The sequence below is a fragment of the Gobius niger genome (genome assembly GCF_951799975.1).
Source record: "Gobius niger genome assembly, chromosome: 1".
Lineage (NCBI taxonomy): Eukaryota > Metazoa > Chordata > Actinopteri > Gobiiformes > Gobiidae > Gobius > Gobius niger.
Genome location: NC_136852.1, coordinates 15,375,850 through 15,395,074, shown reverse-complemented (window position 1 = coordinate 15,395,074; position 19,225 = coordinate 15,375,850). Strand labels below are relative to the sequence as shown.

The following is a 19,225-nucleotide window of genomic DNA, read 5'->3' as shown; positions in this document are numbered from 1 at the left end:
GTTATAAAATAGGTCTATATATTTGTAAAATGATGACACGAGAGCTGTTCAGTTTAAAGCCTCCGCTGTTAAGGGTGTGTGAATTTGTTTCTTGTTTTTTTTAATACTTTTACATAGTTTTATCCCCTCTCCCGGCGGAAGTGGTCAGTCAGTGGGAAGCGCAGTTGGATCCAGTGCTAGCTCTGGCTAGGGCGTTGCTAGCGGTAGAAAGCGGGGTTTGATGCGTCTCCGCAAGTTTTCTACTTCATCAAATTGTGTACCGATTTACATACAAAACGCTAGTCAGTGTTTGCTGTTTGCTTTTTATCACATTTGAGTTTTTCTTTTTGTTGATGGAAGACTGTTTACTACTTTTTGACCCGTTAGCTGGCCACCGCTAGCTGCTTTCCATCCACGGGAATTGTATCGAGAAACGACCAATTCTGATGGAAACATGGAGTCAAGAAGCTCAGCGCTGTGCTAACACTCTCCGCTGGATCTGCTTCTTCAAGGAGACTTCACGAGGGACATAACAGAGGTTTATCACCAACCGAATCACATCGATGTGGTGTGGTTTATATTTTTGGTCGTTGGCTGGCGCTTTGTTGTGAATGCGAGTTTGCTTAGTTTGCACTCGAAACAGAGCACACGAAGCAAAGTTTTTGCTGAAAGAGCTCATCTGTTTTGTTAGCTGCTGCTGGCGAGATTCTCCGCCGGCCAGCCTGCGGTAACGAAAATAGTTGCTAAAAGACATAGTTTCATTTTGTTGGACTGGTATTTTTCGTATTTTAACACCACCCGCATATCCATTTTTTTTTTGTAGATGGATTTGTTCTGTTACACGGCTTGAATACAATTTGAAGCTGTATGCCCGCGGTCACGGGAGAGTCGTCCCCGCGGCCACAGACACACATTTCTGGGAACAGGGAACAGGGAATACCAATCGGAATTTTCAGCATCTTGAGACATCGTTTAGGCTTCGAGGCCACATAGCCGAGCTGTGCTAGTGGCCGACGGAGTTCGCCGTCTGGCAAAGGTGTGTGTTACATGGGAATATTGATTGTTTACACTACGTCGGCGAGAACTGGGACGTGTACACCGCGGATTCACACAAGGAGTCCATAGATGCTCCACAACTTATGTCACATGCGTTTGGCTTTTGTGTTCAAACCCTGACAATCGCAATCTTTGGTGACTGTACGGCGAGTGCCACCCGGGCCCACATTGATGTAAGAACCTTCCTTGTTTGGGTTTCATTGAACACATCGTGTGACGGATTATATAGTCAGTATTTCTACTTCAGGTATTTGGACGTGCCTTGTCACAGCCCAGCAGTATTCTGCAGACAATATATGCTCGACATAGCTACCAAACATCCTCGCCACCACCAAACGGATGCAACAGAAGGGCGCACCGAAAAATCGCCTAAGCACTCTTGGAAAATGTTAATCGGATGTAATTTGCTGCAAAGCTAGAACCGGAAGCCCAATGAGTGACACACAGTCCAGCTTCACTGACAGGTAATGTAAACCAGCAGCCTTCTTTCACACTCAAAACAAACATACTCCCCCACTTTGCCTGATCATGTCTGTGGAATACACAGCATTTTGCGTGTGCCTTGATCTGGGTATGATGACAGCGTCAAACACTGTCCAATGAGAGCATATTTTACGCAGGCAGCCGTATGCCATGTAGCGCTGCTTGGTAATAACAGTTATACAATGTAATTACCCGGTAGGACCATCAGATCTGCATGGAAACAGCCCTGATGTCAGTGAGAGCAGACAGTAAACTAGTAATTGTCCAGGGATTGAGGAGGCCTGTTTCTGTGTGTGGCAGGCAACAGTCATCTCTGAGTATTACTGCAGCATCACTATTACTCCTAATCCTTTAACTCTAACCTGCCGCAACACCTATTAAACCAATCGCTGGATTTAGACTAAAGCCAAAGTCAGTCAAGTAATCACCTTATCTGGGCATCACACTCATGAGTAGCTTGTCTACATAATGTTTATAGCACAGTCAAACTGCTGTCATTGTGTAGTTATTTAAGAGTATTTAGATCTGTAGCGTCAGTGCTCATAAATCGTGTGGTTTGTGATGGTTGCTTCAGATGTCTGGCTGTCAAAAGTGATCTCGTGACAGCAGCATTAGTCAGACCTTTACACCTGGATCTCACAAATCCACAAAAAGTACTAATCATGTGTGAGCCATTATGGGGCAGTTGGAATATAAACTATCCTTTTGGCCAGGATTTAAGCTGGAGGCTTGAGCCCCCCTCCCCCATGGCAGCAGTGACTGGCACCAGCTGCCATAGTGGTGTTTTATATTATGTTTAATTTAGGTTGCTATTAGCACTACAAATGTATAAGCCCCAGCCTTGAATAGTCCACCTCTCTGGTCATTGAGGAGAATAGAGACTGCACTTGGCTCATACTTTGCATTTAGGTAGAGGAGCTGATTAATTTCCATTCATACTTTTTGTTTCATACTTGATGAAAATATAATTAAATGGTATTATGGGGTTCGATCAGGGATATCAATCATATAAGCTAGATCAATCATGTATCTACCTTCCATATGACCTGTAAGTTGCAGCGGGTTTTATTTCTACTGTGTGAGGTTCAACATAATGACTTAATAGATTGAAGTAGTGCCTTTCATCGCTCTGCGTGTGTGCGCTCCAGTGCCATTAGCTGCTTTTCCTTTCTGAGTTTGCGGTGTGTTTTGTTTTCAGGAGTATGTGATCGTCCAGCAGTCATGGGGTTGGGTTGCCAGCCGCTGGGTCAGTTTAGTGCTGTTATCGCTTTGTCACTGAGTTCTGCTGATCTCCACGTTTTTTCCTCTTAACCCCACTGGCCCTCACCCCCAGCCCCCCGGAGGCCTCCCGGGAAGTGGGGCTTGTGACATCACTAATAGTAAACAATAGCTTTCAGTGGGAGCAAACTCTCCCCCGTATCATCCCATCAAAACTGCAGCTATGTCCATGTGTGAGTGTGCCATTTGTTGCCCCTGTATTGTTTTTAAGTTAAAACCGGCCTCCTAACGTTGTCATTTACATTTTTTAACTTGGATTCTTCCTAAATACTGTAATTTTATCGACAATATAATTCAGCTCAATCTATCTTCATCTCATTTTGAGACCCATCATGTGTTTTGGCCTGCAGATTTTTGTTTTCATTCTTGCGGTGATAAATGTATCCATGAGTGCCTTTGACAGCTTGCACGCCCACTGTGCATCTTTGGCAATTTGTATCCTATCCTGAGACTATACCCCTCCTTACCATGTACTCAGCATTGATAGGAAGAGTGCTGCATCAGCTGCTGTCAAATGTGCCGTTAAAACATATGTCCAGAAGTCATTAGTGTCCTGATGGTAAAACTCAATTAAGTTTTAAGCTAAAATTTAATTTCTGCTGAACATACTGCTGACGCTTGTAGCTGTAAAAGATTAAAATAATGCCACATCAGAAAGAAGCCTTGGAGAATATTGTGAGGATGATGATGGTAGACTGATAACTGTTTATGGCTCTACTGTGTGGCTCAGTGGTTGGGATGTAGTGGATATGCAGTACAACTCGCATCCTCTGATGGTGGTCTATTGTAAATGCTTTTCCATGTTGTCTTCTTATTCCCTCTATTCTCTAATGGCAAAAGTTTAACCATGACATTGTAAACATATGTATTCATTGTGGATGATCTTGCTATTAGATTAGATTTAGCTATTATAAATGCCGATCAATTAGGTTTCACGTTATCATCAGAAATTGTTATTTGTCGTACCTTCCTATGTGGCTTGTGTAAAATACTCTGTCCAAATCTGAGCACATTTTAGGAGTGCATGAGACATTAGGCAGCTGGATTCATGCTGTAGAAAACAGACAGATCCATTTGCTGAGTAAGCGATGACCCCAGGGTAGACATTGTGTCACTCAGTCTTTCTGATGATATAATGTTCTGCGCCTTGGCGATCTTAATGCTGTGTAATCTGCCTGATCCTACTTATATAGAAATCATGTAGGATTTCCCACAGGCACATGCAGCACAGGAAGTCACTCAGTGACTAAATATGCTAAATTATTTCTAACCAACAACTTCCTCAGTTGCCCACAGGCTTTCTTCTCCTATTAACATCTTTGTCTGATGAGTTTTTAGGTCACACATTGCTCTTTTCAGTATAGATTTAGTTGTGTTCAAGTAGATAAAGGCAGCATTTTAAGATTTAACCAATGAGTGCACCACCAGTCTATGTCTGAATGGTCGTAAAGTTTTTCCGTATATTTGGTTGTTTATTTGGGGATTATAAATGAAGAGCTGAGGGAAGCTCACACCAACATGTAACTTTGTCAGGCACACACCAACTCTGACCAGGCTCGCTCTGGTCAGCTCCACTAACACTGACGTCCAGGGCATGCACTGTAATTTCCACTCAATCCTTGGACTCAGTCCTGCATGTTGTTCTCATTATGCCTATTGATGTGTGTGTGTGTTGGGTAAATTAAAGATTGATGAAGTTTTTGTGTAGCAATAAATGAATTTCCATTTCAAGTGGATAACACTGCAGGGAATGAAATTGTAGGAAGGCAGTAGAGAAAGCAGTGGCAAGACCCCAGGCTGTGGTGATCTGTGGTCTCCATCTCCTCCCTGTGATGCTGATTCTGGAAGACAACCTCGACTATCTTTTCCTGTGCACAGAGAGCTTCAGGGCCCAAACATTACTTTCACTTCACAAAAGACATGAACACTACAATGGTTAAAAAATAGGACGAGGCGCAGGGAGCAGTCTCCTGAAGTGTCGTGTCCTCACATGTCCAAGTGAGGTTTTGTAGCCATGGAGGAGTCAATACAAGACTCAAGTATTCATCTTTTCTGACTCAGTGTTTCCCACAGGTATCTACAAGATCATACTTTTTGAATAATATTTAAATTCCATGAATTTTTGAGTTGAAACACCACTTATTGTCTAATTTCAAATAGGATTTTATTTCTTTAATAACAGCTACTTAAGAAAAGCTACATAACAAAGCTTTTAGCCATGACATCATAATGTTCCAGCTTTCTTGCTTCCGATACTGATACTGGAGGTTAAAAATATGATATATTATCCTCTAACAGGGCTTCATAAGCTAAAATACTAACACTTGGCCACTCTAGCAGTGTCTTTTTTATTATGCTTAGCTACTTTAAGTGATCCAATCATAGTTTTTGTTCCAGCCTTGATTAGTTGCCTCTAGCATTAGCATTCTGTTGCTAGCATTAGCATTCTGTTGCTAACTCATTAAATTTAATTTCATTCTCAAGGTTCTTCCCTTTAAAATGAGGTGTATGCCCATATTCACTTACATTTAGTTGGTGAAGTTGTGTTTTTAAAACGGTGGGAGCCAAAACAGTATCGGTTCAGTATCGGATATTTGTAGCCAGTATCAGCTCTGATCGGTGCATCCCTAGTTCCCTCATCAAAAGCATAATGACTGCAGTATTTCACCTCATTCGCATTTAGATTATCCATAGGTTTAAATGTCTTCTTTTGCTGAAGCTCTCAGATTTGTATTTCCTGATTTTTTTGCATAATAGATAAAATGCGAAAGTGTCCTCCTCACTTTCTAAGTTCATAAACCATCACTGAACCTACTCTTAGCCCCCTGCACTCAAACTGTGTCTTATCATGGCCCCATCGATTTGAGCATGTTGTTGGCTACAAAAAATTAGGCTTGTATCTTGTGTTTGCTCTTGTTAATTCCCCCTATTGCTGGTGTGCGCTCTTAGCAGCTTATGATAATAGATAAGATAGGACTTTATTGATCTCACAATGGAGAAATTCACTTACATAATAATATGCCTAAAAGACCAGCTCTTACCTATCAGTCGTCTTGTCCATACACACATTCACACTATTTAAAAACAAACCACTGCTGAGGTGCCCAAAGGCAGGTTTATAAGCCATACTGTCCACTTTGATAGCTCTTTGATAATCCTAGAATAAAAAATTGTTGCAGTTAGTGTCAAGCTTGTTTGTGTTTTTGTGTCGTTTGCTGCGGTGAGACAATGACTCTGCCTGACTGCTGTATTTGAAATGTACACATTGCAACTTGACTTACTGCTCTAGTTATTTATGTAAATGTATGCAGTGCTTTATCTCATTATTGCGTAACTCGTACACAGGAGATGCTCTTTCTGAAGGCTGGAAGACACTTGTGCAACATAAACATGTGAGAAAGACGCTGCCACACTTTGATTAATCCAACAGTCTGTTTCTGCTGATTCAGAGGTCGATGTCAAGGAGCAGGAGTGAGGAGGAGGACTGCTTCTGTTCCAACTCGGGGGGGGTGATAGGTTTGGAGGATAACTCGGCCTAACATAAAAGCGCATGGAACTTATTAATGGCTAAGGGGTACCGGTAGTTATTGGTATAATTTTAATTTAATAATTTACTTTGTTAAAGTCTTGTTTTGAAACAGTTTTTGTGAAAAACAAATAACTTAATTAGTGTTTAGAGGAAGATATCGAGTTGAAACACCACTGAATCACAATATAAATATCACCACTATAGCAGAATGTCCCAGCCTCACGATCAGAGTTTTGTTGTCGTATCGCTCAGCCCTGTGGATAATGTATCTGCAACTTAAACTGTGGCAAAATGAGGAAAACAAATGTTTTGCTTATTGCATCAGTTTACAAGAGGTCTACACCAAACAGAACTTGTGTAGGGGCGAGCTTATGACAGGATACAATCGAATTGTGTCCAATTTGCTTTTTGGACAGGGTTTGTTTTGTGATTCAATGCTCTATTGTTTAATGTAATAGACTTGAGCTCTCTACTTCTATTGGTAAACCTGGCGTGTTGATATACCCAATAGTGAGTGTGTGTGAAGTTTGGAGTTGGTATCTTTTGTGGTTCTGAAATGATTAGGTTTAGAAAAAAGTGGGCGTGTCAAGCTATCGAACTACCATCAGGTGTGAAGTAGGACTACATCATACATGCTGGTCTATAACAGGACCAGGTTAAAACCTACTGTTATATAAATCTAGACGAGCCCAAAAGGAGAACAAAAAATGTGAATTAAATTGTCTCAAAATGAAATTAAAAAAACTTGAACTACAGAGGACATTGAAGCTCGCGACCCACCTGTGGTACCCATGTTATAGTTTGAGAAAATTGGTTTATTTAATAAAGCTACTACAAAGTACAAGACTAGTACTACAAAAAACACTGAACTTCAGCTTGTGGTCAGGTCATTTATGCATTTTGTTCGCATTTAAATACAGAATATATCTGAATATGTATTATTTGTTGAATGTGCTTTAGTGTTGGTCTCAGTCCTGCAGACTCATGACCAGGAGCCGTGCCGGCTGGGGTGCACACTGACTGAACCACCTCGTCTCTAGCTTTCCCAGCGGTGGAAGACAGCAGACAGCAGCATAGCGTGAAGAAATGTCTATCCCCCGGCCCTCTGTCAGGAATCCTGATGGGGTTTATTGGGGCAGAAAGGGCACCGTTTTCCCCTGGGGCTGTAGCTCGAGCGCTGCTGCCATTGCCGTAGTTAGTGTCTCTTATCCCGAACTCTGGCGCATGTTATTACTCCCTCTCTACTACAGTATACGAGTACAGTAGTACGTCTATAATGGATGGTGATGTTCAAATCATGACAAGTGGGTTTCTAGTGTGTGAATAAACTTTTCCTGGTAAACGGGAATGTTAAGTGTGATGTCTTTTTGTATGACTAGGTTTCGAGATAATATAAGTAGTTCCTAGCCCCTGCGTATCCCTTGACTCTTTTACTTGTACTTAAGTAACCCCTATCAGTGGAGTAGTGTACATAACGCAGGTATATTGCCGTATGCCCTCTACAAATTGGGCAAAGATTCGTGTCACTCATTTGCGCAGTGTTATTTTGTGCCAACACCCAACACGCTGCTCTTCAGCAGCAAGAGGTTTAACTGGACAGATCAGGAGGAGCGAAGTCATGTACCAGTGCACAGTGTCTCTGTTTAAATATTAGCATATTCTAACAATATTAAATGAATGCAGCTTTGCGTAGTTTTGTTTTCTTTCACTTAAATGAAACTGAAGTCCACATAGCTAATTTTCATAAACTCCAACGATGCTGCGCCGTTAATACGGCTGTCGCCGCTGAACTAAACTTTTGTTCATCACTCCTCTCCCTCTCTCGCCCTACACGCGGTGGAAAGTCGAGTTGGTCATGTTGGTCAGTGTTTTCTCTCTGCACAGTGGAGTCGTACTGAGGCTCATAGAATGAACCTAACAGCTGCAGGGGCAGAGCTGAGAGGGGAATCAAGGGACTGCACCCCCTGAAAGAAAATATAGTGTAGTTAGCCTAAATAAATGAGTAAAAAAAGATGCTCCTTATCATTTTATCAGTGCATAAGCTATGATATACGCATTTGAAATAATGGTTCACTGGTCACTCACGATTTATACATGGCAAAGACTACAAATGTGTAGTCGCCATAACGTCCCAACAACAAAATATCTTGCCTCCATTTGGTTGCAGGCAGCCTGAGGACACTATACTCTTGCTGGACTGAGCTATGGTACCAGCGGCTGTTGTCCCTGGCGCACTCACTGATGGCTCTGTTTCCAACAACCTAACCTTAACTCGCCTGATTTTCCCCCGTGTTTACCTGGGTCTGGTCCAGTTCTTACTGCTTCCCCTCAACCCTAACCCTATCCTCCAGTAGAACACTGATGATGCACATCGCCTGACCCAATTTTCAAAAAGCTTGCATGGATGACCTTTTGTGCACAGAGATAAATTATAGTCTTTAAGATGATATCAAAATGGCAATGGCAGGAATTAAAGCTCAAAAACACCAGTGGGAAAAGACAGAAAAAAGACTGTCATCTTTCAGTAAGTGGTAAATGCACTTTTGTAGTTTATTGCACAAACACAACCTACACTTCATCCTCAATTATGACAGTCACATGCATTTCCCTCCAACATTTTGATGGTTAGCAAAGATATGTTCATTTGTTTACATGATCCAGCCGTGTTTGTGCGACTCTGAAAAGAAAATGATGCCTGTTGCGTTAAATTTTATGGAGAATGCTCGCTGTCATGACTCAGCGTGAGCCCAGGACACAGTGAGCGCGGTTTGCTGTTTCTTCATTTTGATTTATTTGTTGACAGACTGTTTTCCCTCTCTTTATTTTTTTTTTCTTGTGTGATTTTCAACTTTCCATCTGAGAATTTGCTGCCCTGTGCAAGGTCATTCACCCCTGCAATGAAACACACCTCAGTGAGATGTGTGCACTGCTGCCCCAAGGCAACACCCAGCTCAGTAGAGTTGAGTCCTCTTTTATTTGCAGACAGGCCCCACCTCTGCCCGCATCAACAGCCTCTCAGAGCAGAGTTAGCCTGTGCTACAACACGGCAGATTAGCTGTCCTTGTTATGTAATTAGATACAAGGAATACAGTCTTTCCTCTGTTTGTCCATTTGTGTTGTGTTAGTCATGTTTTCACTCACTTGACTTTTACTTCTGCTTTTTGGCTAAAATTACTTTGGGGAGGAACTGAAAACAGTCTCAAGTGCTTCCTTATGAGTCCTGCGCTGAAGCCGTCGTTCATTTTTGCTCTCCTTTCTCTTCATGTGATGTAAAATGTCTGTTCTTTGTGCCATTTTCCCTAATGGTCACTTGCCCCCTCTGGTTCAAAACCTTTCCCTCCTCATCCTGGTTTAGACTGTGCCTCTCCTACTGCCACTGCTGCTGTTGGCTCAGCTCTGCCACAGTTTTCCATCAAAACACCAAACCTCAATGGAGCATTCAAGCCCAGGCTCGCTCGAGTGCTGCCCTTCCCTCCGCTCCGATCCCACCCTTCTGACTCTGCCTTTTTCTCTCTACTCTCTCCCTCCAAATGAATCACTTCACCAAGAAAGTGGTCTCAAGTCCACCCTTTCAGAACTACATCTAAAAAGCATGGATGATAGGACTAGTATTTTAAATCTGTGTAGTGAAGCAATGTCCTTCACTGTCAGTTTGTAAATATAGTACAGTATTGATCACTTTCCCTCCATCTGATATATTTTTGGAGTTGATATATTACCATTGGATGAAAATAGTGTATGATATTACACCATTAGAGAATTACAGCTATAGGCTATATAGGTCTGAGTGTTTCTATAAGTGTGGGATGGTCCAAAGCTCTCGGGCCTGTGCACCCCACGACACTGGGGTCTGTTTGATAAAGAGAGCACACAACACATAAGTAAATACTGCACCAAAAAAGCAGAAAGATTTCATCTGTAAACCACTCTGAAACTTGAACTGCGCTGTTGCACCCGTATTAGACTACTTTCTCTTCTCATGAGATAGGTGTCCTGTCACTGTCTGAACTGGGGTAAGCAGAATGATTTGTTTTCTGAAACCTGACTGCCTCTTTGTGGTGATTACAGAATATGTTTTGGTTTGTTGGGCGTGTTGTTTGAGACAACAGACTGAATAGGTGACTATTTTCATCCTGAGCCTCAGTTTTGACAGTGTACCAGTATTCAGCTATTGCCCCAGGTTTTTAGACTTACTGTTGCCCTGTTGTTTTAAGTTCTTGCGTCATTCTGCCAGTCATGCTTTCATCTGGCCAAACCATTCACCAAGAACACGCGCACACTCACTTTTGCCGTCCTTATTATAACACTGCTCATGTTCTAGTTTAGTGTTGGAGGTTTGTTTGCTGCAGATTTTTTCCTCTTTCCAATTCAGGAGTTTCAAAGGAGCGAGCTACTTGAGGCTACTTTTTTCCCTCTCTCTCTCTCTCTCCCTCTCTCTTTTTGCCTCTGGAACTTATTACAGTCAGAAGCGTTTTTTATAAACGGGCCTTTCAGCTGCCCCTGCTCAGCTCTCAATGGGACACACTGTCGCCAGGAGAAAGAGAGTTGATGTGGGCTAGTTAGTCGTGAGACTGGCCCATTAGAGAAGAGTGGAGTTCTCCAATGTGCAGTTCAGTTAAACATGAGATTAGAGGATGAGTCTCTATCAAATCAAAGTCCTTATTTGAATGGTTGCAGTTCACAAACCGCAAAGGGGAGAAATGAGGGGATATAATGGCATCTGCACTATACAATATCCTGTCTCCGTTAGTGTTGTTATACACTAAGCATCCAAGGGGTCACGTGTTTCTCTGATTGGTTGATCCACCATCGATGTGCCCTTGGAACATGTTCACAAATGTGAAAATGGAAAGTAATGATAGTTTGTAGTAGGTTAAATTGGTTGTATTGTGCTATTAAAGTTTAAATCCAAAAAGGGAGTGAAATGATCTGTTGTTGGTTGGTCCCTCTCGCGTTGTCGGTGGTGGTTAATCACATCATCTGCTGTAAACATTGACACTGGTATTATTCAACTAATCTGTGAGAAACTCGGTCTACAGGGATTATGTCTGTATTTGTCAGGGAGAGATCCATCTAAAGTAAATGCTTGTGAAAATACTCTCTGAAATAAATCTAAGTCGATTTGTGTGAAACATTATATGCACTATTTGACCGTCCACTGGAAGATTCAATTTGTGTTGAGTTACGTTTATGTGGTGTATATACAGAGCAGGCTGTGGAAAAGGAGAATTGTGCTAGTATTTTGTAGACAAATAGATTATTAAGGTAAAAATGCATCTGTTAGACCGAGTGAGGAAGATTACCTTGAAAGGCATGGGTTATGTTTGGATATGATTTCCACAGGCCAGTCACAATGTCTGTCTCAGAGACCAGATCAAGGCACACACAGCAGAGATCTTCGAGGCAGCGGACATTTGACCTCAAAAGGCTTTAATCTGCTGCCGAAGTACTCGGATGTTTGATCAGGATTATCATGTTTACCACTCTGTGGGGCTCAGGAAAAACTGTCGGCTGGAAACTTGATTTAACACTGTTAAAATCATGACCACACCGTTTTATTTCAAGTTTGTTTTGCTTGCATAAAGTGTATAATTACCAACTTTTGTGCTCTTTTCAGGTTTCCCAAGAAAGCGAACAGGTAAGACACTGCCTTCTTTCTATGCTTGTATTTGTGTGTAATGACTTACTGCTCATGAAGTCAGATGTGAGTGTGCACACAGACGTCTTCAGAGTTCGAACCAAACTCCCCCAGCTCCTGTATACGCACCAGATACATACATAATACAACACATGCACAACACACACGTAACACACACAGGACAAAGGGTTCCCTCTTCTGAGGGCAGCCCATCACAGCCTTTCACTGTGAACAGAACAGCTCTCTCACACACTTGGGGCCCGTCTAGGCAGTAGCAGCCACGCAGAGCTGGAGGTTCAGGCTGCTGTGAGGCCTGGTAGCGCCTCCTCTGAGGAGTGTCCTTTCACTGCCTCTGCTCATGGGACACTGCAGCTGAAGCCCCTCCACTTCCTCTTGACTGACACACATACACATCCCACTTCATTCATACTTTCAGTGGCGCTTTCTTATCCTATTCTTCCAAAAATAAAAATAAATGTTTCTGTTGTGATGAAAGAAGAGTGTTTAATTTTACATTTGTCATGATGCTCATTTGTGCTGTGACTGTTTTCCTCAAGAACCAGCAGTATTCTCTCGAAGGACCCTCCTCCTGACAAGAAACCAAAAAGTGACAAATCCTCTCTGTCCTGCAATGACTTTGATCCTACAGGTACTTGGCTCTCATTTGTCCTCTCATTCTCTCTTTTATCTGTTGTGCGCACTGGGTGGACACTTAACATTTCTATCTTCTGACCTTCGCTTTGCAAATACTTGACCCTCATTAGGGTTATGGTTATTAGCCCCAAATAACCTGATGTTTTAGCTGCCTGTTTAATGTTAACAAGGTAGTGTATGGTCTGCTTTTGATGTGCAGACTGCTTCTGTTGATTATTCAAAGAACAGCTTTCAGCTTTTCAGTTTGGCATGGCAATTCAGAGTCAGGGAAGTGAAAACACTGCACATAGACAGATCTAAGCTTGTGTTTTCAAAACAATGCAGAGAGTCGTGTCACATTTTGTTCTGAATGAGGCCGTATATGTATAAAATGTTTGGTTGCTGAAGAGAATTTGAAGCTTTTTGTATAGTATCTAGATTTTAAAGTTTCACCCAGCTTGAGTTTGGTGTTATCACACTGAGCAACATCATTTCATCACTTTTTGCATGCTTTGTTTGTGCTGCTCTTGCATGAAATCTTTTAAATTCATTGTTCTTGATTAACATATCATAATTTACTGTTAAGGGTACTAGGATGGGCATGCAGTTATTTTAACCAAAGTAAAGTATAGATAGTATTTCAGCCTCAAGGTTATACTGGATTCCTAGGGCTTTCACTCCTGCCTGTCCAGACTATTGTGTTTTTAAATCTATGTGTTTATTTAATTTTCTTTCCCATGATTGTTTTTTTTTTTCCTTATGATTTTCTCTTTCCTGTCCTGTGTGTTTCCCTTCATTGGTTTGCGTTGTGTGCGCGTGCTTCTGTGCTGTCTGCGCTCGGGTTCTGCGTGGTTGGGGGCTGTGAGCAGAAGCTCTGTTGGTGCAGAAGAGTGGCAGCAGCAGTGTGCTAGCAGAGGGGAAGCCTGAGTCCTGTGGTAAGGATGGCTGCTGTGACAACTGCACCTTTTTACATGCTCTTCATAACCCTGCTGCTGTGAGCTTGTCTCTATGCGGGCCAACTCTTTCCTTTGGCTAAATACTCGCAACATACGGTGTGTTCAGGAACCATACTGTGCCCCACCATGTATTTCTCAGTCACGATGTCGAAGTTTCAAAAGCGTAATTGTGCTCCCAAGGTTTCAAAGTTACACGGGGCGTGATCAAAGATAATTTTGTCACGTTGCTATTTTACTTTCAAATATTATTCCGCCACAGACAGAAATTGATTCCCAGTGGGTCACATTGCACAATATCAGCGTAACTGTGTGCCCCTTATAGATTGTTGTTTATATTGAGCTCAAAAGCCACTGCTGGAGCCAAAATAATGCGGCGCAACCTGAGATGACGTCTGACACAGGGACGGATCGTTTGTTTCACCTGCTGACAATTGACCAAACAAATCTATCCTTCCTTTAACGTCACAGATGGCAAGATCTGACCTTGTCTCCACAGTCTGGGACAAAGTCTATCAAGATTATTTCCTGAGCTATTAGGCATTCAAAAACGTTTATATTGGTTCATGTGACAAAGGAGCTGCACCATATCGCATCACAGTAGGTTATTTTATTAAGAAGCCATCAACGCAACCAATAGCAGAAATAAATCTGGCCTTTGGGTAACCTCGTGAGTCGCCACGTTGATTGCTGGACTAAGACTCCTTATCCAGTATTATGGTCCGGATATTTTTCGAAAGTAGCTGTTAATCGATCTTTAAACCTATGAATTATGCATTAGCTTAGAGATGGATTAATCTGGGCTCCTGCCCCTCCTCATGTTGCGGGGATTGCGCTCTCCAGGATTGTAAACGGGCCCAACATCCAACACCGTAGAGGCAAATTCACACCAGTTTATGAACCCATGTGGCTTCATCTGTCACCCCGACGCCCCTAATTCTCTCCCCGGCTCCCTTCCCCCGTCCCACCAGCTCAAAAACTCCCTCCCCCAGCCAGGATCTTCTGCCTCCCCCCTAACCTTCTCTATAATGTTTTGGCTTCCAGTCTTTGCACCCCTCTACCCCCTCCTGCCCTGGCTGATTGATCCACTCGCCTCTCCGGTTGACACTGCACTGACAACAAAAACAACCAGAGATTAGTCACCTTACCCAGTCAGGTTACGCTCCGTAGAGCTTAATGTTAACAAAAGGCTGCAAGTAGAGGAGTTTTCCTGTTTTGCTTTATGATTCAATGAGACAGTAATAGACCATAGATGCAGCGCATTAGTCACTTTACCTTTTTGGTCAGTCACAGTTCACGTTTCATCGTCTTAAATGCTGTAAAAACACGGTCTCTGTTTTGTCTTTCACGCAGGTTTGGTGCAGCGATGTGTGATCATTCAGAAAGATGAAAATGGCTTCGGGCTCACTGTCAGTGGAGACAACCCGGTGTTTGTGCAACTAGTTAAAGAAGGTAAAATGGGCCTTAAAACAGTAATAACTTAATTATAATAATTTAAGTTGTGGCTTTCTGACTCGTTAGCAAGTTCACAGCCTCAAACACTTATAATAATGAACACTATTATAAACATACAAGTATGAAAACAATTATGAAAACAAATACATCAGTCAAGAGTTAATATGGCTGAACATCCACACAGCGAAGCCGACAGTGTAGTAAAGCAGGCCTCGTGTTCTTCTGCTTGTAACTGCAGACATCATCTAGACTGGGATCCCATAATAACCTGTCTACGACCTAAATCCTTTTGTTTGGGGTGGAGCTGTGAAACAGGTCCTTCTCGTAATATAACCACTGTTATGGTCTTTCAAAATAGTACTCAAATAGTCATTTTGCAACATCTGACGTGCCTGGCTGTGTTCTTTATTTTAGTGTGGAAAATCACACTTAACGAACATAAGCTACTACCATGATGCCCTATTTATTCATTTTATTTCCCTTGCCTGTTACATAACTTAAGGGTTTTGCTTGTGTGTTTTTTGGCAGATGGGGCTGCTATGCGGGCAGGTGTTCAGACAGGAGACAGAATCATCAAGGTAATGCCTGGTTCTGCTAATATCACTGTGTATCTGTTGGTGTTTCAAAGGCTGTAGACTGCCCCCTTCTGGCGACTCAGCGTTCTCACACTCGGTTTCTCAGTAAATGATAAAAGCATCATAGAGCTTGGTTGAACCCTTTTGCAATTTGTCACACGTTAAATCTGCGTTTGTCTTTTTGTTTTTAGGTCAATGGGACCCTTGTTACACATTCTAATCATATCGAAGTTGTAAAACTTATCAAATGTAAGTAACGTCCAATCATTTCTGATGGTGGTGGTTTATTAATTGTACAAATTAATTGACCTGTAATTCTATTCTCTTTATGTGGTCAGCGGGCTCATATGTGGCCCTCACAGTATTGGGGCGCCCTCCAGGGCTCACCCAGATCCCTCTGTCTGAGACAGAGTCGGAGATGTTGGGTGTTAGTATTTCCTCTCCAAACTCTCCAGCCACAGAGCGACCCTACAGTCCTCAGGATCGCTTCTCCTCTCCACTGCCACAATGGGTACATCGCCTCAGTCATCTCTTTGACTGCTTTTGTCTGAGTTTTTGATTTACTATCTACTCTATTTTATCCCAAATTATTTCACTCATGTTTTTCCCACAGGATGAAAGTAGCAGCCCTTTGAACCAAAGGTCAGACATCTTTCCAAGAATGCTCTCAAAAGAACAGCAGGATCTGCAGGTTAGCATCACATCACCAATGAAATACAGTCAAATATATGTATTTTAATCTTAAACCGAGAAAAACAATCTGTCTAAAACATATGTTTTTTAAATATTTTTCTGCACTCCAGGCTATGAAGGACGAGTACAGCAGGAACCCCTCCCCTAAACTACTGAAAGATATCCAGGAAGCTAAAAAACACATTCCTCAGCTGCAGGGTCAGCTCTTCAAGGCCTCGACACAGGTAATTGACCTGACTGTGAGTGTGTAGAGTAGACTATATGAGAAACACTGGTCAATCACTGATATCTGCACTGTCTGAACAAAGGCATTGACCCAGACAAACATTAATCTTTATCAGAGGATTAGGCTAATGCTGTAGGAAACCTCTCATTGTGTCTGTGACACTGCTTATAAATGTGTGGATGATGCAATTCATGTGTATAGCTTTTCCGTAAATTTGAAAGCACTTTATTTATGCGTCACATCTTTATGATTTACAGGAGGCTGTTCCGAGTGCAGAAGCAGAAGACGGCAGCACATTTGAGACGGAGCCCACGTTCACCTCTAAAGGAGACAATAGCACAGATGTGTCCTGGAGCAGCACTCCCGTAAGCTTTACATTTCAGACTGTTACGTTTGATCGTCTCATTTATAATCTCTACGTGATCTGTCGACTAATGTAGTTTTATAAATGCGTGTGCCCTCTTGTTGGTGGCCTCCAGACATCTCGAGCGGGTGGGCCTGGATCTCCCGACGCCCATCGTCCCAGAGAGCCCTCTTGTCCCAGTCCAAAGAGCACATCACGCAACAGCTTCAACTCCTTCCACTCCCCCGAGGCAGAAGATGCTACTGATTTGGTAATTTTTTTTTTTTTACACTGTTTGTATTATGACTTGAAGAGGAAATTGCATTGTGCTGTTGTCTTGCAGGATTGTCTGTCTCCAACGGCAGTCAGCAGTCCCTCCTCCGCTCGACTTGTCTCTCAGATCATCGGAGCCGAGGATGACTATTTTGATTCAGACCAAGAGCAGGTAATGTTTCTTTTCAGTATTAGTATATGTTTTTTTTTTTTCAATTGAAATAATGAATAAACCTTTTTGTTCACAGACTAATGGCCAGTGTAACAGCTTTAACAGCATCGAGCAGCTCAAGTCTCGCCCTGCTCACCTCGCAGCTTTTTTGCACCATGTAATTTCTCAGTTTGACCCTGCTCCCGTTGTAAGAGTTTATTCTTTTATTAATAATTCACATGACACGTTCAGTAACATAGTAAACCGTGTATGACTCATAATTTTAACCTCATACTCTAGCTGTGCTACCTCTACGCTGACCTTTACAAGCAAACCAACTCCAAAGAGACCAGACGAGTGTTCATGGACCTCCACAGCTTTTTCATTGACCGAGGAGCAGTAAGACTGGTTTAATTGTTATACATATAAAAGAGGCTGGTAGAATATAATGTTACTTTGAAATATTCTAAAGTGGAAGTAGAAAGTAGTGACCTAAATTTCTCAAGCAATATGTTACTCTTGATACACTATAGAAGGACAAAAGATGACATTTTGTAAAGTAAATGATCAGAGGTAGAATAGATTAATTTTTGTAAGTCAACCTGAAGCTTTTGTCACTTAACCGAGCGCATTTTCTCCAGTTCAGCTTTACACAAATCTAAAGGTGTAAAGCCTACAGGCCAATGTAACGCCTCATTATAAAGATACGACCTACAAAACTCATTGTAACTTTTTTTGTTGTGTTGTCTCATTTTGAAGCATTTCTGGCCTGTTTTTGTTGGGTTTTTTTGTGTTTTAGTCACTTTTTCATCGCATTTTTTTCATCCTTTTCGCCGCTCTTTGTTGTTGCTTTTCCTGCACGTTTTTGTCTTTTTTTGCTGTGTTTTTGTTACATTTTGGAGGCGTTTTGTTGTCTTTCTTGTCTTTTTTTGTTTTTTTTTTCATCAAAATTTTCTCCCTTTTTGTGGCTTTCTAAAGTCGCTATTTCCAAGGAGCTTTTAAATTTGGGTAAAGCCGAACTGGAAAAAAATCTGCTAGGTTCAGGTGGGGGTTAAAAGCAAAAAAAGGGCATCAAAATGGCGACAAAAATTAGAATGAAAACCCAACAAGAAAGTGACAAAAGAGCGACAAAAATGTGCCGGAAAAGCTTCAATAACACTATTTAAAAAGCGGCAAAAACAAAAATACCGTAAAAAACACAGCAAAAAAGCAACAAAGTTTTGTAGGTCTTTCAAATGAGGCATCATTCTGGCCCATTATCTGCAAGCCTCAGTCGAGAACCTTTGAGATTTGGGTAATGTCCTCATGGTGGAGAGAGTAACCACCGACTCACAAGAGACTCGTGTTAATAACTGTATAAAGTTACTGCATTTGATTCTACCCGCCTCTGTTTTTGCGGTTTGGTTTTGCAGAAATGTAACGTGTATCGTGCATTTCTTACAGAATCTTAAAGTTGCAGTTCCAGAGTCTATATCTTCTGATCTTGGTGAGTGTTTTTTTTTTTTTATGTGTTCTACTCTTATCATCTCCTTCACTTCAGTTTCACACACACTCCCCTCAGGTCAATAACTCGATCAGCCGTGCACTGTATGGTTTTAGAAATCACACGCTCTGGCGGTTTGGAAAAGTGGCGCACGTTTAGCGAGCACTTTCCATAATCCTTTAAATACTTTGGGCAATCTGTAAGTGACTGTTTGTGCTCCTGTAGACCGAAGGCGGACAGAACTTATCCCCGAGGAAATAAACAGGCAACATGTTCAAACACTGCAGGACTCCTTACTTCCGGACATCCAGAGAAACCTGGAAGATTTCAGGTAATGTAAAACAAGATAAGATGTATTTGCCTAATTGCAACTTGTCTTTATAAGGTTTTATAACTCCTTCTTAACTTTTGAAAAACCTACAAGGATTACCCTACATTCGTATATTAATAAGTCATAAATAAATGACCAATAAACAA

General features: G+C 41.8%; 1 protein-coding gene across 5 annotated transcripts in view; it reads left to right on the top strand.

The window, feature by feature from the left end:
- Positions 1 to 86: 86 nt before the first annotated feature.
- The window catches only part of arhgef12a (Rho guanine nucleotide exchange factor (GEF) 12a), a 28,906-nt gene continuing 9,767 nt past the window's right edge, over positions 87 to 19,225 (top strand). For 2 of the 5 annotated variants that reach the window (XM_079562978.1, XM_079562977.1), the window contains exons 1-17: positions 87 to 1,499; positions 11,943 to 11,963; positions 12,521 to 12,612; positions 13,466 to 13,531; positions 14,903 to 15,001; positions 15,533 to 15,582; positions 15,771 to 15,828; positions 15,918 to 16,090; positions 16,193 to 16,270; positions 16,383 to 16,496; positions 16,756 to 16,863; positions 16,978 to 17,112; positions 17,185 to 17,286; positions 17,363 to 17,473; positions 17,566 to 17,664; positions 18,709 to 18,751; positions 18,974 to 19,079. In XM_079562978.1, coding sequence (XP_079419104.1) covers positions 1,468 to 1,499; positions 11,943 to 11,963; positions 12,521 to 12,612; positions 13,466 to 13,531; positions 14,903 to 15,001; positions 15,533 to 15,582; positions 15,771 to 15,828; positions 15,918 to 16,090; positions 16,193 to 16,270; positions 16,383 to 16,496; positions 16,756 to 16,863; positions 16,978 to 17,112; positions 17,185 to 17,286; positions 17,363 to 17,473; positions 17,566 to 17,664; positions 18,709 to 18,751; positions 18,974 to 19,079 — 1,487 coding nt within the window. In that variant the 5' untranslated portion in view covers positions 87 to 1,467. The remainder of the gene's footprint in view (positions 1,500 to 11,942; positions 11,964 to 12,520; positions 12,613 to 13,465; positions 13,532 to 14,902; positions 15,002 to 15,532; positions 15,583 to 15,770; positions 15,829 to 15,917; positions 16,091 to 16,192; positions 16,271 to 16,382; positions 16,497 to 16,755; positions 16,864 to 16,977; positions 17,113 to 17,184; positions 17,287 to 17,362; positions 17,474 to 17,565; positions 17,665 to 18,708; positions 18,752 to 18,973; positions 19,080 to 19,225) is intronic. The other 3 variants (XM_079562976.1, XM_079562975.1, XM_079562979.1) reach the window with 3 other exon arrangements.